This window comes from Colossoma macropomum, unplaced genomic scaffold (genome assembly GCF_904425465.1).
Source record: "Colossoma macropomum unplaced genomic scaffold, Colossoma_macropomum, whole genome shotgun sequence".
NCBI lineage: Eukaryota > Metazoa > Chordata > Actinopteri > Characiformes > Serrasalmidae > Colossoma > Colossoma macropomum.
The window spans coordinates 14,991,025-15,018,703 of NW_023494789.1; the positions used below are offsets into that span (position 1 = coordinate 14,991,025).

The window sequence follows — 27,679 nt, forward strand, 5'->3', positions numbered from 1 at the left end:
CCTTTTCTGATAGGTAAGATATTTGTTTCTTGCAGTCCTGTTGTTGCATCCTGTCTTGCCAATAAAATGCCAATTTTTAATTGTGAGGCCATTTTAAACTCAATGTAGCTACATGCAGAAATAAATCATTCATATGTTTAGTAGAAATATGGAAATATCACATAAAACCTCAATTTTACAAAAAATGTAAAAATATAAAACTTCAGAAATGAAATACTGCAAAATCGGAAATACAAAAGTACTTCTTCCAATAAATTAGCCTGTTATGGAAACCAGTTGATTTAAAATGAAATTATTATTCTCAGTCTTGTATTCATACCCAGTTAATATTTCAATTTAGTCATTCTGTAAGCAGTGGAAATTCAACATGAGATGTAATTTACAGTGATGGAGTAAACTTAAAAAATCATAACTAAAAAAGTAAGAGTTGGATTACAGCATTGAATTTTTTCATGGTTTCATGAGTTAAATTGAACTTTTCGCTTGAATATTTTTCATGGAAACCCGTGATGTCACCAGACAAACCCTGACGTCCCGTAGGAAAGGAAAAACAAAATAGAGATCTTTATGTCCCTAACATCTCTGTAGTTTCTTCTAGGAGACTCTTGCTGAAGTCTGCTGTGCCTCAGATATTTCTCCTGAACAAAAGACCTCCGTAATCTCACAAGTCTCCTCTTCAGTTTTAGTAGAGACAATAAAGTCTCACATTGTGCTCAGATTTGCCAAGATAACGCCCGTCTTTATCTGCAGCTCTAATCTCACCTTTATCTCTCCTGTGTCTCATGTCTACTTCTTGTCTATTTCTCCTTAGGAGAATCTGTTAAGTCTCCTGAGCCATAAAAGAGCAGCATTTAAGCAATAAAAAATGTCCTCTTGGTGAGCTGGCATGGAATGATTAGTTATATTGCTAGATACTGCAATATAATGCATGTCGTCACTGTCGTGATAAAACCTCATATCTCCAAAATGGTAACTTCACAGAAGGAAAAAAACATTCTTAATTTTGAATTGAAGTTAATGGAACAGTTTTTGTGATTGGTCTGCATTATTTTGACCAAAATTAGTAGTCTTGGCTTGTATTGAATGCCATAATTGATCCAAAACACCCACTGAAACTCATCTGGAACATTAGGCGAGTCAGGATTCTCTGAATAGACAGATTAGACGGGTTAGAGTCTCATTTGTATATTGCAGGCTTCTGTGATATCAGTACTGGAATGGCCGATATTGGAATAACAATCAGCAAACAGTATGTTGTACAGCTCTGCTGTTAAGAAGTCTAGCCTGATGTACTGTACGGCTTTTGGCTGCTCATCTTCTGCTTCCCCATGTTCAGCTCAGTGTTTTTCCTCCACGTCTCCAGTGGTCAGACAGGTTTCCAACACTAACACTGCTGATCTCCCCTCGGCAGGGATTACTAAAGCACAGTTACAGTTACCTCTGTCCAGCCTTGCCAACTTACCTGTTGCTGTTACCGTTCTCTAACAGTGCGTCCATAAACGGCACTTATAATGGGTCACTATTATTAGCACAAGGCTGAGTGATTCACGTTTTGTCTCCCATCTTAATTATTCCAGTTGAGTGATTTGAGTTTGTTGATTAGTGGGCGAGGGCAGTTCTGCTGTGCCTCTTCTCTTTGTTGCTATCATGGTAACATGTTTTGTTGATCGTTAACATTATCCTGCCCTCATCATTTTGAAACTGAGTCAGAGAAAACGAAAATACCTAATTCAGTAAGTGCACAGATCATTGAGAAGAGTGAGTTAAGAACAGGATGACCGCCTTGACCTCTGAATGCCGTTATAACGTGTGTAAATGCTTGTATCGCGATGCTTTGCAATACTGAAGTGTTTCTTCATGACTTAGAAAGCACATGTTCACCTGTCTGAAGGTGCAGGGGAATCAACGCTTTTTTTGCTCTGTAGACATTTTTGCTACTTGTTTTTAATTTTAAAGTTTGTACATTTTTTTCTGACCTGGAATTCAGATTTTGCAATATTTTATATCCAAACTATATTGATATTGCTTTCTGTGAATAAGCTATTTTAGGTACAGTGGAATTTAAGCATGCCTTTACCCTTGTGTAAAAAAAAAAAAAAAATCACTTTGGTAGGTCTTGTTTCAGAGCTCCAGGCTTTTTGAGTTTTAAATTGTAGTAAAGAAAAGAAGTAATTGTATTTATTTGTCTATTTATGTACATTTTTTCCTTATTGGATACAATTTCTGTCTTATTCTTCTGAGGAAAAAAATAGTTTGGAGTTTTCATTTTGAGCAGAAAGAAATGGTTTTACATTCCGCAATAAAGAAAAAGAGCTGTGCTGCCCACTGTGTCTCCTCACTGCTTCTAATCACTCTGTATACAACTGTTAAATCAGTTCCTCTAGTGAACAGACTGAATATTAATACACCATTGTGTAGTGAACAACCCTAATTAGCCTGTTGATGTGGTTTTACTCAGTGATTGGAAACCCAGGACCCTGAAATTTTACCCAGAAACGAACAAAATAGTTGAGTAACAATAATAATACATAGTACAAGCATTCCTGTAACAGTACATACCATCCCCAGTGTGATACATTGCTTTTAATTTCTGAAGATAAAAATGATAAAATATTTAGGCTCAGCTATTCCCACACTTCTAATGGTATTTCAGGTTTATGCCAGACTTGAGCAAGAATACATGTCTTATTAGATATAACAGCTTTCATTTTATAATCTCTACTGTCCTCTAGTGCCTATTGTAGGCATTTAATGTCTCTCACATTGCATATCTATATCACACACTTCCACATCCCATAGTACATGTCCATTTCAGTCTTTCATGGTCAATGGGTGGAAGAGGAATAAAACAAGTTGAGGGCACAGCGATGTCATGAGCGAGGCAGAATTCTGTCCTCAAAGTGGCGTTAAAGTCTGTAATTCAGTACATCTGCAGTTGTCCACGGTGTTCCAGACTGTTCTGTGAAGGGGCACCTGGTCAGCTCAGTGTCCCTTTCCATCAGTGTTCTCACACATACACACACACACACAGCTTGTCCCAATACTCTCGGTGCAGACACATCGTCCATTCACTCACATAACTGCTCAAGGTTCCATCATCTCCTGGTACATCTGGCAAATGTCTTTTCTTAAAGGGGAATTAAATAGTTAAGATGTAAACAAAGTCATTCAGAGTTTGATGTGAAATGCTCTGTTCTGGAGAAACTTAGCGACTTCTCTACAATGAACCATTCTGAATGACTGTTTACATCGCAACTGTTAAACTGCGCAGAAACTTTGAAAAATCCCCTTTAAGCGAGTAAAAAGATGGACTGAATTTAGCTGATTGAAGTTTGTGCATAATTTGCACACAAATAAAATTTATCAACACATTTTTGTCTTTCAGGTTACGTACATTTGGCAATATTTGTGCTGATGTAATATATTTTATTCATGTGGAAATGATGGAGGCATTTGAATCAGCTCAGTTTAACGCTTCACTTTTTTCAGCTGTGAAGTCACACTCTTCTGAGTGGCAACACATTTCCAGAAGTTGATCTGCTGCATTACACTACAGATGAAATGACCAATCACCCAAACTTACACCACTGAAACAAATAATGTCCTTGTGATAGCTCTGTAACTGCTCACTGAAAGAAACGCCTCCACAGACTTTCTCTTTGAGTAGTTGTGCGGTAAAATGAGTTGGTATTAGAACACATCAAGAGCAGTCACCATCTTTTTAGGTTTACAGAGGACATTCAGGCTTACAAGAGAAACAGATTAATGAACATTTAATGAATGAAGTGGTAGTTCTCCATTTGCATACTTGGAGAGCAAGAAGACTCTCTGCTGCCTCCTTCAGTGCAGTCCAGTGACTATTTAACCACTCAGCTATTCAGCTGCAGGCTGTCTGTTCACCAGAATCAGGAGTGAGGTCTCTCTATGTGGTAATAAGGTGAAATACAGTGGATGAATACAAGAATATAAGAAGACATCATGTGACCGTTCCTGCTGAACCAAGCGGTGGAAAATGTTTCATGAATTCTTTTTTCCTTTTCTCTTTATAAAAAGTTCATTGCGCCGACCTCTCGCATTGTCTCTAGTAAGGCAGGTGGAGTATGCAGCACAGTGGATTTCCATGGTTACAGGCTGTCGCCAAGCATCTGCTGAAAGGCAGTGATCAGGCCTTTGAAGTCTATCCTTTTGTCAGGTGTGCTCTCCCAGCACTTCTTCATTAAAGTGTACACCTGAAAGGACAGACAGAGCGGTCACACGCAGCTCAAGGAGACGGCACCCTAGACAGTGAACTAGCATCCCAGCCTCGAGGCAATTTACAATCACCTGAGAGGTTTTTTTGTGTCTATTTCAACAACTCTGCATTTCAGCACGGTGTTATGTCAGTTCTGTGTTTGCTAAATGTTTTACCTTCTCTGGACAGCCCTCTGGCCTGGGCAGCCTCTTTCCCTCCTCCAAAACTCTGACCAATCGGGTGACAGTCATCTGGCCATGGGTCGGGCCAATCATCTTAAGGAACACCTGGTGGGGGTGGAGCAGAAGTTTAACAGTCTGCTAAACAGGGCCTCTATGCTACTGCCTCTACCAAAACTGCTTTCACTTTTCTACCTCACACAGAGAGACATTTAATACAAAGCTGCACTGAAAAAGGCGAATTAAATGTGTACATCGTTCCCACATAAATAAAACATACAGTACTGTGGAAAAGTCAGAGACCTTTATTTTTTTTAAAATTCCAGTCAAAAACTGTCATTAAGTACAAGGTATTCATTTTTCCACTTCAGGAAAAAAGCAGGACTGGAATAAGTGGCCAGTTCATTGTTCTGAGAACGACAGCAACTCCTTGCTTTGAATTTGTTTTCTTTTTCTTCTTTTTTCTCTAGTTCCTTTTCTCAACAACAGCTTCTTGAAAGCTACACATCCTTTCAGACTCATAGTGCTAAGTTGTCTTCTCACAGTTGGATGGACAGAAACAGATTTGAAGAAAGAATGGAATCTTGATTTTCTGCTCTCTCTCAAAGATGAAAGTACTGTTTATCTGATGCTAACAGTTTTGGTGGTCTATTAGGTATTGATTGGTTGTTAATTCCATTTTCTCTGTATCTTTTAATAGTATTTTAAACTTCAGTTTTGGAAACTTTCAGTTTTGTTTTTTCACTGGTTTTCTTTTGACCTTCCCCTCCCCATCCTTATGCAAGTGGATTATCTTACAACCTCCTCAGAAATCTCAAGAATAATCAATAACTCATATTTAATTGCCATTTTGACTGGAAATTAAAAAAATGAAGGGTGGTCTCTGACGTTTGCCTAGCCCTGTATTGCAAGTACTGTAATGCTACCAACAAGACAAACTATTCCAGATGTTTTATTCATGTGGTAATGAGGCACACATTTTAAGAAAGTTAATCCGAAGTATACACAGAATGTTTGAGGTGTACTCCCTCAGTTCTTCAGTTCTACTCCGTATTCATTTGAGAAATCCCATAATACCCTCAATAGTCCCTCCAGTCGGGGCACAGAGGATAGTGTGGGACTAGTGTATACTGATCTGGCACCAGTGCCCACAGCCTTTGGGCAAGGCATCTGCCACCATGGGCACAGACTGACACCATCTGCCAGAGAGAGACTGAGCCTCTATCACAGCCTGTCTGAACAAAGAGCTCTTTCATTAGCCGAGCAGAGTACAGCACTGTTCTACTCAATGAAAGGCCAAGTTCAATCAAATCTCTATATAACTCTTACACCTACCATTCTACCAAAGCCTGAAAACACCATTTACTGAACACATAACTACTGAGGGGAGGAACTCCAACATGGGTCAGCTTTAGCTCTTGTCTAGTCTGCTAAGCAAAGGCAAAGTGCCAGGGCCTGTGTTTTAAATGACTGGCATGAGGCTTAATTTTAGCTCATACAGTCATTTAAGGACAGTTCGTTTGAATAAAAAGAAAAAGGAGCAGAATGCTGGCAGCGGTGATTCACTCAGAATGTACTGCCAGCACATACTGGGGTAAGTGGGGTTTCATAGGCTACTCACCGACATGGGGCTGCATGAGCCATCACAGTAGGTCAGGAGCTCATACATGGTGACTCCAAATGACCAGACGTCCGACGCCCTGTAGAACTTACAGTGGACTAAGCATTCTGGAGCGTACCTAAGCCATGCAGAGAGAGAGAGGGACAACATATTAGTGAGAAACACAAACAAATGGCTCACACAGCACGAGCCAAACTGTCATCTAATCAATGATATGTCTATAGAATTGTAAAAAAAAGAAACTGTGGACTATTTTCTACATATATTTACTAATGTAATTATATTACATTATAAATGCATTAATCACAATGAAGATGTCACAACAACTGCACTAATTTTGGGATACTATAGTAGATTTTAGTAACGGTCAGTGAAGTATGTGCTTATTTTACAAGCTATTTTTCAATGTAAAAATTGCAACAGTTTGAATTGTCCCAAAACAATCATGTAAGCAGGAGAACTCCAAAGGGAGTGCGTTATCATGAATCACAGTTGCAGGTACGAGCCAAAGGTGCGTCATCACAACCGAGACGTTATCTGCAATAAACATGAGCTCGAGTGCTTTATAGTTAAAACATCTTTTTATTTATTTTTGTTTTATTTTTTTAATAGTTCTACAAAACAAAGAAAAAAGCAAAGCAAAGAAGCCAAGAGCACTGCATCAATGTGCTTTAATACTGACAAATCTTCCTGTCAAAAACTAGTAGCCTTTTGCTTTACAGATGGATCCATAAAACTGTCGAAATGTCAGGTTCAGCTCAGCTTTTTCAATACTTGCCAGGTTAACCTGAATGTTGTTTTGTTCCAGCCAGTCTGTAGCTTTCACAGCTCATCTTGTTTGGTGAACTGTATTCTATTTGTTTCTGGCTAATTTTAGTTCGTTTTTATTTGTTCTGCCATCACAGCCACCAAATGACAAGCTTGCTTAGGGGCAACAACAGGTTTGGGATTTGATGTAGTCCAGCTGCTCTATTCTTCAAAATGTGACCAAATGGGCTACAGGTCAAATATTATGTTCTAGAAGTTCTAATGTGTCCATTTTGGTTTTTTTTGTGTGTGCTGTAAAAACAGTAACTGTTATCTGTGGCATGAAGCAAGTCATTACTCAGCAACTGGTGCACAGCTGATACAATTGTTGTGAAAAAAAAAACAGTCTGGTGTTTGTGATAACAGCACCGATAGAACACTTCAGTAATGCAGCGATCGTTTCCTAAAGAAATCAGAATCAAAACGAGTTCACTAGCTTTATATGAAAACCTAAAAGTACAGCTTTGTAAATGGACAGGAATTAAAGTGGCTACTGTTATGTGTAAACTGCTATCAAATTTTAGCATTGCTGTTTACAACTATGAAACCACTGGGGCGTCACCAAAATGCTCACATCTTTCTGAGAGAACGCAGAAGTGTATATCCGGGGTGCACTGGTCTGCAGCATCACTGATGAGTTCTCATCACAGTGAGTCTAACAGATCATCTGACATTTTTCTATTTCAATGTATTTCCAGTGTATTGCTCCTATTTTGCAGCACAGTTTTGAAATCAATGACAGTGATTTGAACACAGACACTCGTTCAGTAAATTTACAGATTATTGCACAGCAGTGCTACGTGAGCCTGAATGCAAATGCGGTGTCCCACCCAAAGAGCTCTTTCATACGTGAGGAAGTTCTTTCAAAAGCTGTGGCTGCCCTGATCACCCAAGCTTACTGTCCTTTCATTCGAATCAGGTTATTCGATGTTCTTGTTCACAAAGCATTCTGTAAATTGCACTCATCTGATCCTTCACTGGTGAACCCTGTACTGTTGCTATGACTAAAACTGCTAAAAAAGTGCAAAAAGCACGCTGTAATTAATGTTTTGTAATTCAACATTGTCACCATCATACCTTTTCATCATTTTCAGATTTTTCTTCTTGAATTATTTTTGGATTAATAATGCTTCGGATTAGTAATACATTTGGTCAAAGTACTGGCTAAACTGCAAGGCGAGATTGTTATGTTTATATTTTGTGCACAGAAATTTACTTCAGAAATCTTCCATTTATACTGTGCACATCTATTAGGTTCAACTCTTAATCCTCATATTGATAAAATGCTAATTTAGACGTTTGCCATAACTGGTCTGGGTTTGCAGGTTTTTATCTTACATTAAACATTAAATTAAGTAGTTATTGTAAGAATGGATTTGTGAATGTAGAATGAGGTCCAAAAGTCTGAGACCACATTAAAAATCTGGGTAAAAATTTAAAACAAAGAAAAGTTATGAGAAGTAAACTAAAATATATATATTCAGAACTAGCACTACTTTTAGTACATTTGTGATGGTGATCATGTTAAGGCCTTTGTACCAAAAGGTCTGATTTTTTTTAGTCTTATTCCTTCCACTGAAACTTGTTCAGATGACTCTCAGGTGAATCTGATCTACTCATCAGAGGTTTCTGCACAAACTTACAGGGTTTATGGCAGCTCAAGTGCACTCTGTTCATTAAAGCAAAACAGGGACATACTAAATACTAAGAAATTCCGAATTTAATGTTTCAAGAATTCTATTTTTCACTAAAATTGTTTGCTGATAATATAGTTTGTGATGAAAAACTTGCACAGCAATAAAAGAACCTATCTGCCTTTGTCTGTCTGCCTCCCTGCCTTTCTATTTATATTGAATTAGATTTAATCTCTCAATCAATACATTTTATTTTTCAGACAGCGTAATTTATTAAGTTTGCTTTTTTAATTCAGTTTTACTTTCTTTGGTAACACAAGCGAGCTGACAATTCCTACATGCCATAAGTGCCACTAAATAAATACTTCAGTTTGACTGAGGCACGAGTTCCTGCCCTTTAACTCAGTCTGAATAAGAATTCCAGTATGTATGTTCATGTGGCAGTGAGAACAATATTTCAATATATCTAGCCAATGTCTACATTTATATTTATATATGTCTATATTTATATCTATATCTAGCTAGTCTTATGAGTGCATTTGGCAACAGCCAGTTGGCAAAATAGTAAACATATTAATTACACTATTTAGTTGCTAATAAGTTTAATATAAAATCCATTCTCATAAAAAAGGTCTAGTGTATGAAGATTAGCTGTCTCAGTGGTGAGACAATTTTACAAGGTTATGCAAATTCATCTAACTACCTATGCGATAGAATGCTTTGGAACGACTTCAGATGTAACGTTAGATTGGAGGGGCAGATGGCGTGTAGTGTCTAGGGGTTTATATTGCACAGTTTATCACACCACATATTTAAATTGACTGCACAAAGATTAGATAAGAAATTAGTTATCATCATAATGTTATATGACTGGAGCCTAGCTCTGCCGGCCCTTCACATAAACCACAGGTGCCAGAGCGACGCTCTCGTGTGCTCTGGCCTAATTTAACCCTTGCCTAGAGTGTGTTTCTGCATGTCTCCATGCCTTCTCCTTAAAATCAGAGGAACCCACCAGAAAACAGGGCTGTCCAGGTCATCCTTTACTGTATAGTAACCTTTGTTATCTTTAATGCTTTTAGTCAAGCCGAAGTCTCCAATCTTCACTGTGTTCTCGTTCTCCACCAGAACATTCCTGGCAGCAAGGTCTCGGTGGATGTAATTCCGAGAGCCCAAGTAATCCATGCCCTGCAGCAGAAAGAGCAAAACAAAAGAAACAAATTAAAAAGCTGTTACGTTATACTATTAGAACGAAATACAATCTATAGTACTACCTACTTGGTCTCCAATATAACTGACTATTGTGGTAAAACATATTGACACTGGAAATTTCCATAAGACATATGTAGAGGCTTACCTGGCAGATCTGTACAGCATAGGTGAGCAATGTCTTTAGATCCATCTGGGCTTTGTTTCTGGGGAGATATTCCTTCAGGCTGCCTGCAGGCAAATACTCCATGATGAGTTTGATGGATCTGCCACCTGAAACAAAGATAAAGAGAGAATCCATTGAAGTCTTTACGTTAGCCAAATGTCAATTTGTTAGGCTAATTTTAACCGAAGGTTACTCTTGTGGAGGGCATTTTTACATAGCTGATACGAAATCGCAGGATTCCAGCCAAAGGGAATTATAGCCTAGGAACACAGTGAACTACACAGAGTTCATAATGTTATAGAAGAATAATCATTATGTTTATCATTAAGAAATGTACCGACAACAGTATATTTTATCTACATTATGAATAAAATGAACATCAAATCATAGGACACACCCTATTTTTTCCAAAATAGCAACTTCATTTTCACACAACCTCCTTTCTTTTCCAAATGTCACATATGATTAAGTCAAATTAATGTGTTCTCTGTTTATGTTTAAGTTTATGCAAGAGGTGTGTGTACATGTGGTTTGTATTTATTACCCTCCTCCTGGCAGATGCCCTTGTATTTGACAATATTCTCATGGTAAAGCTCTCTCAGGATGTCGATTTCACACCACAGGTTACTGCTCTGCTCCTCTCTGCTCTCCGGTTTCAGGGACTTCACCGCCACCAGCTCCCCTGTCCGGTCCCCACGAGGGTCATATCGACACAGCTCCACCTTTCCGAAATGTCCCTGTCACATACACACACATACAATAACTCACAATGTTTTTACCTGGCAGAAGCAATTGCCTGGTGTTAACAATCAATCAATATCAATCAACAGGGCAGGTTATGGTGGTTTGCCTATAACATTCTATGGTTTCTGTAGGAATGCAAGTATTGTACTGTTGTATTGTGACTAGCACATTAACTTGAAGCTACAGCAGTAGATTAGGACAGTATAAAGCACAACTTTTCTTCCAAATAGTGTACTTTTATAATGTGCAATACTCTAATAAACAGAACATGGAAACATTAACTTATGGTGTAAGGCACATTTTCAGCATATATCTATCTATTCCTATCCTATGTGTAAAAAAATCCTGTATCACAGAAAAAGAGATAAAGATGAGAAATTACCTCTCCCAGGTCTCTGATCTTCTTGAGGAATCTCTTTTCAAACACTGTGGGGTCCACTTCTAGAGTGGGCACAGGCTTAATGGAGGGGTCTGCAGTGGAAACACACTGCATTAATCCTCTGAATCACATAGGACTCATCTTGTATTTTACACAATATAACATACATAACAAAAGAAAAAGAATGGTGCTTTAACATTAACCCTATTAGACCTGCAGAACTGTTCTGTCTGGAAACTACTTCCCTAGCCTGCATGTCCTAGTTCAAGCCACAAAGGGTCAGTGTTTTGAGCACTGCTACAGAGTTATGAGGGGCTCAGCCAGGAACACCAGGAACTCCTCTGTCGTTTACATGAATTTTCAGAACACTCCCCCTCTTGTACTGTGCTTTCAAAACTGAAACTAACATGACTTAACACCTTAACCCTAAAGACTCATACGTGGGCAGACTTTTCAGTTCCTCACTCTCATATCTATACATATATTTCATTTCACTTACTTTCATAGTAATTACTAAATAATAAGTTTTAATTTTGATAACTGAATAATAAGCCTGAGGTTCAAGGGGTTAAGTTAGCTAAGTGAACTAAGAGAGGTCTCTGTTTTGCCCTGTCACTGTTTTCTTTACCCATATGATTACAGGTATGAAGTCAAAATAGTTCAAAATAGTACCCTTTAAGGTTGCTATGTTTACATGTATGTGGTCCAAATCTGCATCAAAGGGCCTGTTCCACTAATTAAAAGGCCATGCTTGACAAGAAAGAGAGCTGATTAGAGTGTTCATGTGGTCTAGAAATTCCTGTCTGGATCAAATTCTTCACTGGCAGGATTCCTAAAGTTAGGCATTTGCCATAATATTGGTCAGGTTTGTAACAACATTCTGCAGTCAGGCAGGCCCTCACCATGGCAGGGCACTTTAGCCCAGTCAATCCTACCAAGCACTCTGCAGGCATACTGCCGACAAGTTGTCTATGATGCATCTATGCAGTCAGTAATGGCTCAGCGTGATCTATGGCTTCAAACTCAAGATATAAGAGACACTTACACATACACAATCACTAAGCTGTCTATGAGCGCTGAATTTTCTTTGTTGTCAGCCATAACATACCGCCACATATACAGCTTCTGTGTGAATACTGTATCAGCATAGGCATCACAAGAGCTGAAGACCAACATATTGTCATGATTTTCTCCCTGGCCCCAAATATGGTCAATCAGCAAACAGATGTTTGGTGCCCAAAGTTTGCTTCTGTAATGTTATACTAGAGTTAATTTAATATGATATAATATAATAATATAATTTGCCTTTTACACAGTGTGATGAAGACAGGAAGTATTACAAATCATGGAGCTTAATGCTTTTATTCATGTCTCAACACACAAGTTTTATAAAAAAGAACTAGAGTTTACGAATGAATAGTTTGGTCAAAATGCTAATGTTGAATTTACTTTATAAGTCCTCAGTATCTTTAATGTTCTGGGCTAACAGCCTCTGTTCACTATAACATAATTATTGTAAGGGGTGATTCAGCCAAGGAAAGAGTAGCATCAGCTAAGCTATCAGCAGCATAGTAAAATAACAGACAGTTAGGTAGCTAAGTAAACTGGCTAGCAACAATCATTAGCTGGAAGAACAAAACTGACAGTCCAGCATACCCAAGCTAATTTTACTTCATGAAAATATGATAGTATTTTAAGCCATGACCCTCACTTACAGTAAATTACTTAGGCTAAATCTAATGCTACTGCAAATGTTTTTTTCACAGATAAGCTGGTAAAAAGCCATTACTCATTACTCTACACTGATAAATGACCCAACATGACACGTGAGAAAGTACCAGACTTTGTGTTTTTGTTGTTTTTCTGTGCTGCTTTTTAAAGCCCCACCTAAACCACATAAAATTTGTCAAACACTAACTTAATGAATTTTACAAAACAGACTTACATAACAAAAAAAAAAAAGAGGTTTCAACATCAACGCTGACAGAAACTACACAACTTCTCTGCAATTCTTAGATCAAGCCACAAGGGGTCGTTATTTTTAGGACTGCAATAGACTAATGTGGGGCTTCGTCAGGGAGACTGATGTCGTTTACAGGAATTTTCAAAACATTCCCCATCCTGTACTTAGTGCCTAAGGGAACTACTCAATTTTGAGTCCTTTCAAAACTGAAACTTGAGAGGATTCAGCTTACAACAGGATTCAGCGTTCAATCCCTCAACCCTAAAGAACCATCACAGTAACTACTGAATAATAATCTTAAGTAATATCCAGACGGGATTAGTTTTCCATGAGGAGGTGGGGTAGCCACTGTGCCAGTTTACCACAGGATGTCTGTGACGTTTATGACCAGATTGCACAGGGTAAGAAATTTCGGTATAAATGACAGAGTCTTAACTCCAGAAGAGTAGAAAACATTAAACCATTACCTTTTTTTCATTTACCTTAACCATCTGTCTTGCTGTCTTAAGTGAATTCACTGTGTCATTAGCATTTTCGTTAGCATGAAAAATTCACAGCCAACTGTCAACATCACCACATAAAGTCAAAGTTTTTCCTGTAATTCAATTAAATTTAATTGCCTTGATGAGGACAGTACATATTGGCTTGATGTTAGCCACAGAGAACACAAGTACACTTCTTCAAGTGCCTCCATACTTAAGAAACACCTTCTCTCCAAGATACGACAGCCAACATTTCGATTCGCACCAGATCTCGTGTTATTTCTGTAGTTTAATAGAAGGTAAAAGGTGCTGGAATCTTTGCTTATGCAGGAATACACAGTCGGCAAAAATAACTAACATTCAGACGGGACCAAAATCACATTGAAATGCCAGTAAAAATTGCATTACCCTACTTCATCATGTACAACTAATCCTGTCTGAACAGTGCTATATTTTTATCAACTGAATCATAAGCCTGAGGTTCAAAGAGTTAAGAAAACTATGTGAGCTAAGAGTGTTCTCATTTCTTAAGTCGTTGCTTAGTGTGTTTTGCTTTGTACCATCTCTTTAGATTTTCCTTACTCTGTTTTTCCACCATGTCGATGTCTCGGACGATGGCTCTGAAGAATGGTCTCTGATGAGGATCATACGTCATGCAGTGGGTCATGAGCTTGGCTAGCTCCTGACAATCCGGTGTGGCCAACTGACACTGAGCTGCATAAAACCTCTCCTTCTGCTCAGAGAGAGAGCGATAGAGAGAAAGTACAACAGGAATAGAAATGGAAAAGTGATATTCCCATTCCCCAAGTTTACTGACCTTTGGCCAGTTTTGGGGATTTTGTTCAGTATGAGACAATGTGTGTAGTGTATTTGTTTACCTCTGTGAGTTTCTTGTCTTTGAGCGGGATCTCTCCGTTATAGCATATCTCCCACAGAGTTGTGCCAAAGCCCCACTTATCTGCTGCTACGCTCAGGTTAGCTGTGTCCTGCACACACTCAGGTGCAATCCATGGAATCCGGTCCACACATTCTGTGTGAAAATAACCGTACAAATACATTGTTAGACATAGACATTGTTATATTCACAATTGTACATTTAGGTCTTCCAAAGCTGAGCTGAAGCAGTAGTTTGTAAAAAAGACAAATTTACATCATTTATCCATCTATACTTATAATCTTGAACGTAAGTTCAAAAACATTTCACTTTAAAAACCATCAGGTTCAGTCCCCAGCAGGTTCACTCAAGCAGAACAGAAATGAGTGTGGAAGCCAAGCTGTAAATCCTGCACCACTGCCATTTCCCGAAGATAGTGTTCGGGAAATATGAGAGCTGGTTCTACTCCTGTTTAGGGTGAAAGTTATGCTGTTAAATATGTAATATGATCTCCTGGATACATCCCAAAGCACTGCGCCTTTTTTTGTTTCGCTGCACCCACCTCTTACATACACACATGTAAGCACACACACAAAACCAGTCTTTCCATTCAGAGCCCTGATACACAGTAAATAAAAAAGTCATCCTGGGCACTGTAGGTCTTCCCAAAGTTAAACAGTACAGTAGAGCCGGATGAGGGTCAGCAGAATTCCTGTTGGTTACATTATCTGTTAACACTTTACTGTAGGGTACTGTTCATAATGATACATGGCACCTACATAAGCTTGTCATGACAACTGACGTAACCCTACATAAATGTTCATAAATGCTTATTCCAACAGGCGTCATTCACTTTAAAGGTTACATTTGCCAATTTCGATCAAAGTTAGCTAAAGTGTGCCAAAAGATGACGCCTATTGGAATAAGCATTTATAAACATTTATGTAGGGTTATTTCAGTTTTAATGACAAGCTTATGCAGGTGTCATGTAGCCTTACGAACAGTACCCTACAGTAAAGTTCTACCCATCATCTAATCTCATTCCACAGCACCACAACTTTGTCTTACACACTACAGGAAGCATCGCACATGAGCCTCCTTCAGAATTTTTCAAAACACAAGCTGGCATTATGTTTGTGTTTTACTGCTGTGAATTTAAAGGAGTAAAAGTATTACATTAACCAGCATTTAGATTATAACGCCTGAATGAAGGCTTTGAAAGAACAGCATGCACTTGCCATCCTTTCTTAATGATACTTCTAGGCCTGTCACGATTTTGAAATGTAGGCTGATCACTAATTGCTGATCACTAATAAAGTCGCCAGTTTTCTTCTTAGCTGTTGACTAAGTTGATGGCAAAAACAGCTGAAGCTCAGATAAACAAACCTTACTCTTTGCTGCCCTCTAAAGGTGGTATAGCACCAGTCAGAATTTAGAACTTTTCTCGTGTTTAGTTAGACGCATGACGTGCCTTAATAAGTGCATCTTCTGCTTTCCTTTATTTACATGTATTTGTCTCAACCCAACTGTAGAAAATCACCTAATTCACCTTCTGTTCGCTGAAACGTAAACAAATCATTGTGAACAGTAACAACTATGGAAAATAATTGTGGTCAACTTAAATAACTGGAATCAGGCAATTATGTAATAATTGTGACAGGCCTAGTTACTTCTCAGAAAGAACAAAACACTGAGAAATTGCACTCTCTGCCTGCAATGGCTGATGGCTGTTACATGAAACAGATAAATAAACAAGTCATCTGATGCTATTACTCCATACTGCAGCAGTGAACATCCCTACAGTCTTAATCTTCGCACTGACCGTGATTAGGTTGTTTCATATAAGATATTAACATCTACTTTTTCAGCCTATATCAGTTTAGCTCTGTCCTTGCACATTAAAGTTATAAGAAGTGTTTCAGCCCTAACTGCTTTTTGAATGAGGCACAATACACAGCAGCCAATGAGAACAGAGCTCAATTACATATCTCAGTCTTAAAGACACAGTAACAAAAACAACTCGTTTCATTCTAAAGGGTAAAAAAGTGTGAAGAAGTGTCACATGGCTGTTAATGGTATTTAAATCCACACACATCATAAAAGAACCTCAGAGAAAAGGTTAAAGTACAAGAAAAATGTAGGGTATGTGTTCTGATTTCTGATTTACATTGACTTAAGCAGTCTTCTGGGTACAGGCTCTAGACAACTGCCAGTGTAATGCTCATATTAGCAGAGTAAGGCTCTTACCCTCTCTGGTGAGGACGGTGATGGGGATGCCAGGGTCACTCAGCTTGATAAAGGGACCACTCTCGCTTTCCAAACCATCCCGAGCCAAGAGAATGTTCTTAGCACACACATATCCATGTACAAGCTTCTTATCCTCCTACAGGACACACACACGAACAGATGATTACTGAACTAACACAGAGAACACAGACACAGAGTTATAGAGAATTAGGTAAGTGACAGCAGTCCAGACTGAAACATTTCAAAAATCACATGCCAAACACAGATGTACTGCGAAAACAAAGATAAGCTCAAAAGATAGTTAGGTCAACCACAAAAAATCACCTCCAAACTTACCACAGAATTTGATTAGCATCTATGAGCTTCAAACAGCTGTAATAAATGGTAATATTGGTGTACAGTAACTGGATACATATAAGGCCAATAGGGCTGCATGATTTCTTGATACATCTATTGTGATTGCAATATGAGTTTCTGTGATAAAGACATTGCAAAGGAATGGTCTTGTCCACTCCTACACTGCTTCTTACAATGCAGTAACAAATACGCAGCTAAACAACTATGCCATTCTTATGCACTGTAGCCCCTTTCTGCAGGACCCTTAGTGATCCTTCCACTGGCTTGGATATTTTTCAATTAATATAATTAAACAAATTTTATTCAATAAATAAGTAAATTAATATTTTCCTTGTAATCCTACTATCAGATTAACTGGGACACTTTTGGCTCTGTGTGTGTGTGTGCATTGTTGTGGCTGTGTTCAGTTGCTAGCAAGCAATGAGGGATGAAAGAGGAGAGATGAGGACCCCTTTCTGTAAAAACAATCCACACCTCTCCACAAAGATGGCTGTGCTGAGATAAGTGGACAGCCAACGAACTGCCACCAGAAACAAAAAGCACTTAAACACCAATAAGACACTTTCATAAAACAGGCAAAAATGTATGTCCATGAGTGAAGGGGTTAATTGAAATAAGTTCTCAAATGTCTCAAATGTGTTAAGCAATGCGCAACAAGCCATGCACTGCTTTAAGATTTTTGTCCTGTGATAAACAAGTTTTCTTTCAGTCCATGTCTTAAACCAGTCGTGATATGTATATATGGCTTCAGAACATTCTGTAGGGTTTTTAAAAACCCATGGTTGTGCTAGTTAAACTTACAAAGCCATGCAGCAGCATTCCACAAACTAAAAGCATTTCCTCACAAATCATCAACAGGGACTTTCTACGTTGTGAGTACATCAGTTATTAAAAACAACAGAGACAACATATAGCTACAATATCCGTAGCCTTAAGGTTACTACACATGCTAAAGTAACATGAATTTATAAAAACTTACGTTCTGACAAAAAATGAGGTTTCTGGCCTGAAAGCTTATTTATTTTTGACACACAAGTCATAAGTCTTGTAGGCAGCTTTTTAGATTTGTTTTGCATTTCAGTAGGACTACACAGAAAACGCTATTTAGGGAATGCGGACTGTTTTTCTAAAAGCCTTAAAATAAAAAAAATATGCCTGCATTTGTGCTGCTGTAAGTATTTTATTATATTTATTGCCGAATAATGAATAGTAATTTTGTAAATTGGTATTTGCTTAAAGGAGAGACTACATTGAAACTCTTTAAATCAAGAAGCAGCAGGAAAATACATACTGGATAGGCAGAATAAAGACCAAAAGCAAAAAAAGATGGTGCACAAACCACAGAACAGGACTCCCAAGCTCTTCCAAGAGCAAAGATGGGCCATTCTCTTTATGAGGCACATGTTGATATATAGGTCAGTGTTTCTGTTTCTGTAATGCTCTATCTCTGTATCTCTTTTTTTACCTAACACCAGGTCCTAACACCTGGTTTTCTTGTGGTTTCGTTTCCGCACACAATACAAATTCATTCAAATTTTACCAACAGTTAAGGTTCGGTTCGGAAGCCAAGGAGTCTCCTTCTTCTGGTTTTCTTCCACAGTCCACTTAGCAACTACTGCCATAACCATGACAACACTGACCAACTTATGGTAGACCGTGTTTGCTTTGCATATTTTAGACACATATGGTAAACAAATAATTCAGTGTATGTAGTGTGTATGTATTTACCAGATAACTGAGGGCGCTTGCCAGCTGTTTGGCCACCTGGAACTTCCATGAAGTGCTGAGAGGAGTCGTCTGTCTGCGCATGAACAGATCCAGCGGACCAAACTGCACAAACTCCTCCACCATGATATCTACAAACAAAGCAGACAGAATAACATTCATACAGTCTGCCTTGGTTTGTATGTGGACCTACATTTTAATCCCTCACTCTCATAACTGCAGAACTTACACAATAGTGTTGTAGATATTACCAAAAAATGTTACAGCAGTTATTGAACAATAAGCAGCCTTAATCTTAATCAGCCTGTGGTTTAACAGCATGTCCTTGTATATAAGCTTAAATAACTTTACAATCATTCAAGATTTTAATGAATTCTAACTCAAACAAGAGTACTAGAGTTTTCCGACAATATGTCATGTGTGCACTATGTGTCATAATTCCCTGTGAAACAACAGGACAGATATAACTACATATACAGCCAACTGTATTGCCACTCCATTGCATCAGTGCATATAGATCAATCAACATTGGCCATTTTTTCTACATGTTTTTGTTTAGTCATTGCTTGGTAGCCAATGTGAAAATAAAATACACCGTCCAGCAGATTTAAGTAAAGCAGAGCTCCAGCTTTTAAGACCCACCCATGTTGTGTTTTAAAATGTAACTGCTGACATAGAATTAGTGCAACTTCTAAGGAGCTTGAAAACATTTGACTTCAGACTTTCAAAAAACAAGATTTTCTTCGAGATGGGTGTAACCTACAAATGCTTGTCAATGGCAGTGATGAGGAGGCTGAAGATGCTTGAGAAATATCAGGAATGTAGCAATACACATCACCAGTAAGACCACAGATCTGCAAGTGATCTTTTTAAGTTGATAAACATGTTCACTGTTCAGATTATTCGTTCAAATAGTTTAGTTCTGTATATTTTTGTTGTTTGTTTCAGTAAAAATCAGGATCTAACTGAAATTTCGGCCTGTGTTAGCAATATTATGTGATAATTAGCACATTTTTGATCATTTTCAGACGTAGCGCTGGCCGGATTTGAACTCACAAACTCCCAATAATAATGCAAAATCTTACACACTTGTGCCACTGAGCTGCTCAGTATAAAGCACTCGCAGTTTAACTACATGGCAGCCATAAAGACTGACCCAGTGAATCTCAATGCAAAATACAATCATGGTAACACAGAAAAATATAAGACAATGTATAACGTTACAACCACAACAAAAAATATGAAGTGAACTAACGAATGCCTTACTAAAGTTTGCCTATTTTCATCAGCAACACATTTTTGCATACAATAACTGCTATTGCAGAAAACCTGAGTTTGTGCTGAATCAGATGATGGAAATAAAGGGTGATTCGAAAAAATTCATCCGATTTCAAAGCGCCATATTTTTACAACTGTGAGGCACATAGGAACCAATCACATACCAGTTGAAAGAGGGGGTCATAGAGTTTCACTGACTGTCACTGAAAGATGGCTCCTTTCAGTCTGCGAGGAGATGGCAACTTCTGAGCAGAAAGCATTTTGCGTTCTCCACTTCAATAAGAGTGAATCAGTCATAACTGGGCAACGTGATTTTAATGAGCAGTGAACCTCCAACAGCTCAGAGCATTCGTTGTTGATTCCACAACACTGGATGACCTCCGAAATCGCATTGAAAGAGCCTTGAGTACAGTGACACCTGATACGCTCAATCGAGTATGGGATGAATTTGACTATCATGTTGATGTTGTCAGCTGGAGGACGTCATATTGAGCACTTGTAAAATTACATAAACTTTATGCTCACTTAAACCATTTATAATTGACTTCATTGTTCTGAAATGATTTACAAGTGAAATAGATCATTTTGAAATTGGATGAATCTGTTGTATCACTACTTTACAGTTAAAAATAATGAGATATGCCCAGGTAGCCGCTTCTAGGCTTAGTCCTCAAAGGGTTCAAGGGTTAATCTCAACTGAACAAAAGCGCAAACAAGCTTTCCACTGCTCACTCATATATGCATGTATGCATGCACACAGACTTGTTTTGTCTACTGCCTGCTTGTTTTTCAGATCACCATGTTGATTGATTATATTCCACCAGAGGGTTAATGTAAACAGGTGTGTTTCCACTGGCCTAAGTTAAAGGTAACAATACATATATCTGTCACTATACACTTACCAAAAAAAAAAAAAAGTTCAGCTGTCAGTTACGGACATAAACCAGCACCTTTACCATCCTTTAATGTGTGTATGATTAAAATAGCTGACAAGAATAAAAAATAACAATAATATTGCGACATCTTTTAAATTAACTGATTTTTCATGCCACTCTTCCTCACCACACGCACTTCAGGTAAAAATGTGGATGTCACTTACTTTCCTGGTGACGCACACATACTCCATACAGCAGGGCAATGTGTTTGTGTGAGACCTGCCGCATCATGCTGGCTGTCTCAAAGAAGGCCTAGGCAAAAAAGGGTAAGAGAGAAACTCGTCATCCTTTGTGTTTTGCATGACCATGTGGTAATTTCTGACCATAACATTAAGCATTATACATCCCCATATACAGCACAACCTCAAGTAACGAGATATGCCACTGAAGAAACTAGTATAAGATAATGCACACCTTTACAATGTAACATATATTTATCATACACTGTATCATACACTATAAACCTATAACTTGGCTTATTACTTTTTATTCATACAAAAAATATCTTCTTGTAAAAAAAGGAAATGGTCCACACTGACAAACTGGGGCTTGCCAGGTAGCCCAGTATCTCTAGTTTCATGGGAACAGAGAAATTAAAGCATCGAGAGAGAAAGAAAGAGAGATGGTCTCACCAAAGATATATCCCTGTGTCCAGATCCCAGCACTTTCAGCACCACCCTCACCTCCTGAGAAGAGCCCCCAAAATCATCATCATCCTCGCTCTTCATCTTCAGCACACCTGCATAGATGTTGGTCCTGGTACCCCGGCCCAAGTGCTCCCCCTGAACACCAATGGCAAAAACATCCTATCAGTTCTGTACAGAACAGGGCGGAGCAGAACCTGATAGATTCTTTCAGCGAATCAGCGTACAGTATTTGGGAGAGCTGGCAGAATCTCAAATGACTCTCTTTTCCCTAAAAAGTGCAGTACGCAAGTCTTAAAACAATGAATACTCTATCCAGTGTACAGTGTGTCTAACAAAGAACTACTTTGGATTCAGCAAAGTGTGCACAACTGCATACTCAACAAAAAAAAATTCATAACTCACATAGTGCACTACACTGTAAAAAATGGCTCGTCAGATCTGCCTAAAAAAATTACTTCATGTAGTAACAAGCAATTGAACTGGTTTTATTCAACTCAAAACATTACTTTGATTGAAAGAATCGCACATTCAAAGTATTTATTTAGGTTGAATAAAACTAGTTAATTTACTTGTTACTACATGAAGTATTTTTTTTAGGTAGATGTGACAAGCCATTTTTTACATTCATTTCATTTTTTTTGTGTACATAGGAAGCAGTGAACTATCTGAGAATCAGCCTTAGGATTTTCAGAGGTATGATCTTATAGATGTTTAACCAATGGGCTGTTCTTGTTGCAATTTTTAGCACTTTACCTGCTTGTTTATGTTAAAAAATGTTAAATGCTGCACTTAAAAGAAACTTGTATTCATTACATGGCTTTGTTTAAATCTGAAACATGAAATGACCATTAGTTTTACCTCTTTTTGCCAAAAAAACAAAAACAAACAAAAAAAAACAAAACAGAACAATTTTTCAATAAAATTTAGTTTTGAAGTTACTTTTGTTGAGTCATTTTTACTTAATCAAAGCAATCCCAATACAATTTGATTGATATTACCCGGAATGCACAATTAAAAAAACATGATTTATGAAAAAGAAATTCACTAAAATGGAGACTTTTCTCAAATGAACTCATTTTCATTACATGTCTATTCATAACATGTATCTTTTGGGTTACTCAAGTTACTCAGTGGAACTCAATTGATGTAAAGCAATCAATCAGTTACCATAAAATACTGGGTAATAATTACTACTGAAACTACAAACTAAAAGTTTTAATTACATCAACATAATTACATTGAGTGGTGGAAATGAATATTTTGAGTTGCATCAACTGACAATATTTGTGTTGCCTATCTAACAAATTAAGGTATTATCCTATTTAAATATATGTGTGTAGCTGGTATTAAACCTATAAGTTCTACAACATTTGACTTTTGATTCCATGATTGTATTATAAAATTATAAGGCGACTGACTGTGTTCAATATTTTGAGTTCTGCTAACTTGCAGGTTTACAGTGTGTGTATTCTGAGGTGGGGGAGCCCTGATTCATGAAAATGTGTTTAACACTAATAGCCTATCTGTTTGTGTAGCGAATTCATATACTTTTAAGGCATTTAATTTAATGTAATTATTTTTAATTTAATTTAATTCAGTTTTTGCATAATTATATCAAGATCATTTCTGATTCTTTTTTGATAGAGACAGAAGTCAAACTAAAGCCTTTAAACTAGAAAACTGAACTGTTTTAAACAATGATGACACCCATCTCACATCAATACAGACTTGTGGTAGAGACAATACCATTTGCCAGATTATCCAGAAAACGCCACTTTTCAAGTGTTCAGCTCTATCTGCCAATCACACTGTGGCCCAGTTTAACCTCTGGTTGTGGGTTTCTTGAGTACATGTGTGCGGTGGTGAAAGATAAAAAAAATAACATACAAAAAATCTATTTTTTTTTTTTAATCGTAGTCGGACTTGGTCAAAACCGACGTCTGAAACCAAGATAAGTCTGAGTAAAATTACTCTCAAGTCTAAACTGAGTCTGAGACAATAAAAAATGTCAGGTCTGGATTCGAATTTGGCACTAGTACAGAATGCTCAGTTATAAGGATGAAAGGATTCTCCAAATCCACGGTTCAGTTCAGACCTCAATTTTTGAGACATTCGTTTTGGTTCATATCTCAGTTTTTTGTTTTGTTTTTTTTTGGAAGGGGGGATGGTGGGTGGGGGACAAATGAGAAAAAATGTGGAAAAATTTCTTGGTCTTATTAAATCAGCAACAATTTGGAACACTAAAAAGAATAAGAACTAAAAAATATGGTATACACCTTGCCCTAACTTTAAATAGAACAACACTTTGATGATTTTCATGTGTTATAGTGTTAACTGTGAAATGAAAAATTAGTTTTGTTACATTAATAACGCAATGAGAGCTCGACAGGCTACACCAGCAGCAGTGGCAGTGGATTGGGGTTGGGGGTAGGGAGGCTGTAGACGTTTGCATCGTGTTTTCGGTCTCGATTTCAGAATCATTACACCCCTACTCAGAAATCAGTCAAATCAATGAAATTGATCGATTTTTTTTGGGGGGGATTTTCACCCAATTCCACCCTCTAGTTAGGACTCCCCCAGTCACATGACACTAGCAGCGCTAGGAGGGTGAAGCCTAGCACAGAATGATGGGAGGAGAGGGGGGGGCTATTCTATCCACCCAGAGAGCGAGGCCGATTGTGCTCTCTTGGACTCCCGGCCACAGATGGCTGTAGCATCACCAGGGATCGAACTCGCGATCTCCTGATGATAGGGCCAATGTTAGACAGTTGCCCCACTCAGGAGCCCCAAATTGATCGAATTTTGAACTCAAGAGCAGGCTACATTTATGCACAACCAGAATGTTCGCACCACTATGCATTAGTATTTCACACTAGTTAGGTTACTTATACAGTATGGCAGAAAGTGGTGTTGGATTTTACCTGGGCAATCTCCTCTTTAAGGATGCGGTGGAAACTTAGCTGGCTGACTTGAGGTTGTTTCTGAGGGGCGGGCTCTCTGTCTGTGGTCATCACCAAAAGGTTGGAAATCTCTGAAAGATAGAGGAGAATGGCCATTGATTAGAAGAGAAGCACTGACACAGGTGGGCACCTGACACAGTCTCTGTGTCGTCCTTTTGCTTAGGAAAGAACGTAACTAATACAGCCTGGATCAAATTACAAGATTGTATATGTGCATATGAAGAAATTATAAGACAAATAAATGCCCTAATTTAAATGTATACTACATTATGTTATACCTAATCAAGTATAAAAGTCAAAAATGCATGTAAACAAGACAAGTGAGTGTATTTATATAATGTGTCTGCTTGTGGTTAACTTGCTGCATGTGTGGGTGTCTCAATTCTGCACTGCTGTTATGTGTGTGTGTGTTCTTCAGATGCTGTCTGAGGAAGGAGGAAGTTGCACGGTGTCACACAGAAAACCATGGTAAAAACATGCTGTAAAGTTGTTCTGAGACAGAAAGATAGCTTTCTTAGACAGTTTTGTGTTTTGCTTGTAGGTGTCTTGCAACATCATCTTGATTTTGTCTTGATTTACTTAACAGCTTGTTAAAAACACATCCTACACACACCCATGTTTAGTACCTGAAGGCAAAACAAAAGTGTTTCACAACATGACCTGCTGAGATCTTGAAGTGCTTGAAACGAACAAGATCTGAGATCTTAAAGTGAACAGCAACGGAAAACCACATTTACTACACTTCCTGCCTAACACCAATGCCTCAGCATGTACTCATACAGCATGTGGATGTAAACAAAACAGTGTGGCTGCCATTTACGTGGGGGTGTGTGCATTTCATTTGTTTTCCAGGCTCCTCAAATTGTCTCCAGAATTGTTATTTCTCTAGTTTCATTTTTATCTTACAATCAACAGACATCTCTGTATTTTGTCCACTATACAGTACAGTGAAAAAAGTCAAAGACCACCCTTGATTTATTTCCTGTCAAAACGGCTGTCAGGCACAAGCTATTCATTTTTCACTGTCAAGTGAAAAAGAGGAAACATATCGTCGCTGTCCAAAGAAAAACAAAATCTCTTTAATAGTAACTTTACAGGAGAGGGCAAAAACACTCTTACCTTTCAATGTAAGTTAATGTATAGAGCTTTTATTTCAAGTGATTTTAGAGCATTTCTATTGGTCCACTCATCATGAAATTTACAAACAACATAAAGGACAGCTGATGTATTAAAAATGATGTAGAAAAATAAAAATTGACAAAAATGGAGATACATGGTTTTCTTTGGACAGCGACGATACATTTCACAGACAATATATATATATATATAGGATATTAGTAACATTATCCATATATCATCTGCCCACTCTTTAGATTTGTGCACGCTTCTGCCATTTTTAACTCTTCCATCCTTACAGACTCACAACCAACCAGTTACAGCTGTGCCTTCTCAACAAAAGCTTTCCAACAAGAAACTACCCAAACACAACTTAGCTGCCTTGCAAACTGCGAAAGAACACCAAAAATGAACATCTCAAATGTGGAGTAAGGTTTCATGGACTGAGAAGTCTAAATCTGAGATCTGTGTAAGAAACAGATGGCAGTATGTATTCCCCTGAAGCAACTGAAGACTCTTCGAAACAAGTCTACAACCATCAGAAGCAGAAAATGCAACCAAATGTAATAAAGGCAAAGAGCAGACACACTAAATACTATAAATAGTGAATTTATATTTAGTTGTTGAGGCTTCTGTGTGTTGTTTTGTTAAATAGATTTTTCTTTTTTCCTGACACTGAAAAATTAATAACTTATACTTTATGGCAGTTCTGACTGACTGTATATGTGTATATATACATAGTAGGACAGGTATGGTAACGTGGGTAACAGAATCAGAAACTAAAATACCATTACTGCAGTTTAGTCAAACACGTTCAGTGTTTCCCCTATATAGGTTATAATCTGGTGGTGTGGCATATAGACACCTGGCAAATTCTGTTTATTCACAAGGTAAAAGACCTGAAACCATAGCAAACATTAAATAGTTTTGTTAAACTACTTAGAGGACTGCTAACAGGCTAAAATGCAAACTTACTTTACTGATTTTAACGATTTAGGTTAAAACGTATGAAGAATAGTTCACTGTAAACTGCACCATACAATGTGTATGTTACCAGAATGCCTGTTACAAGCTTCATATCCCTGTGTGACTGTGTGTAGGCTTGAGCTGTGTAGTATTAAACCAGTTAGCTTGATGCTAACATAATATATGAAAAGCCATTGACAGGCTAACAGAAATCAGCGTTAGTAACAAAAGCTAATCATAAAGTACAGGCTTCCACAATAAGCATGGTTAAGCACTATCAAATGAAACATACTCAAAATCTATACTGTTATCGATGCAGTAACAAAGTAGCTGGCACAATACTGCATATGTTATGGGACTGCCCTGCTAACTCCAAGCTCTGGTCTCAGGTGGCCTCAGATTTATCTGATGCACTGGGTTTAGATATTAGGGCTCCCTGTTTCTCTTAAATGATGACTAGTGTGGTTCTCACTTCCACACTGGAGATTTTTCCCTGCCACACTCACATCTGCCAAAAAACTAAAAAAAAATCCTACTTCCCTTATTTAATATTTAAACGTTCAATCTTTTGTACATTGCAATACATGACAGATCATGCACCTATAGGCAAAACTAATGATTTATGGTCTAAAGTCATTGATTCTGTCACAGAACATATACTTGTTTCTTTTTATCACCATTAATGATACTGATTGCAATAATATTACAGTCATTATCACTGTCATTCTTTGTGACAGCTATTATTTGTATTATGACTATATTCCAGAGGTGTGGCCTCGAATCATATGACTTGGACTTGAGTCTGACTTGAGTCATGAATTTGACTGAGAAAGACTTGTGACTCGACTTTGACTTGGACTTAAGCCTTAACACTTAGAAAGACTCAAGACCCAAAGTGGAAGAAACACAAGAGGCATCTGACTGCAGATGAGACTCTACAGTCGGTCACGTGTCATGAGAATGGATTTTTTACTGGTGTTAGGCATGCCAGAACTGTATCACATGTAAATTTGATATTCAGCAACATTATCAAATGTCTGTTGCTATGTTGTTATTTTGGAAGAAAAGCGAGACAAGCCAAAGATTTCATGTTTTCCTCCATAAGCCAGAACCAAATCAGCATTAATAGCACCAATATGCTGTTGGTCAGCATTTAAACACT

The 27,679-nt window shown here is 37.9% G+C and overlaps 1 protein-coding gene across 3 annotated transcripts in view; it reads right to left on the bottom strand.

Moving 5' to 3' along the window:
- Positions 1–2,563: 2,563 nt before the first annotated feature.
- Positions 2,564–27,679, bottom strand: part of jak1 (Janus kinase 1) — a 59,728-nt gene continuing 34,612 nt past the window's right edge. For all 3 annotated transcript variants that reach the window (XM_036570232.1, XM_036570231.1, XM_036570233.1), the window contains exons 11-24: positions 24,397–24,506; positions 21,461–21,610; positions 20,993–21,080; positions 18,619–18,746; positions 16,534–16,669; positions 14,291–14,442; positions 13,995–14,145; positions 10,971–11,059; positions 10,389–10,581; positions 9,827–9,951; positions 9,485–9,657; positions 6,032–6,149; positions 4,408–4,518; positions 2,564–4,229 (exon numbers count right to left, since the gene is read on the bottom strand). In XM_036570232.1, coding sequence (XP_036426125.1) covers positions 4,125–4,229; positions 4,408–4,518; positions 6,032–6,149; positions 9,485–9,657; positions 9,827–9,951; positions 10,389–10,581; positions 10,971–11,059; positions 13,995–14,145; positions 14,291–14,442; positions 16,534–16,669; positions 18,619–18,746; positions 20,993–21,080; positions 21,461–21,610; positions 24,397–24,506 — 1,829 coding nt within the window. In that variant the 3' untranslated portion in view covers positions 2,564–4,124. The remainder of the gene's footprint in view (positions 4,230–4,407; positions 4,519–6,031; positions 6,150–9,484; positions 9,658–9,826; positions 9,952–10,388; positions 10,582–10,970; positions 11,060–13,994; positions 14,146–14,290; positions 14,443–16,533; positions 16,670–18,618; positions 18,747–20,992; positions 21,081–21,460; positions 21,611–24,396; positions 24,507–27,679) is intronic.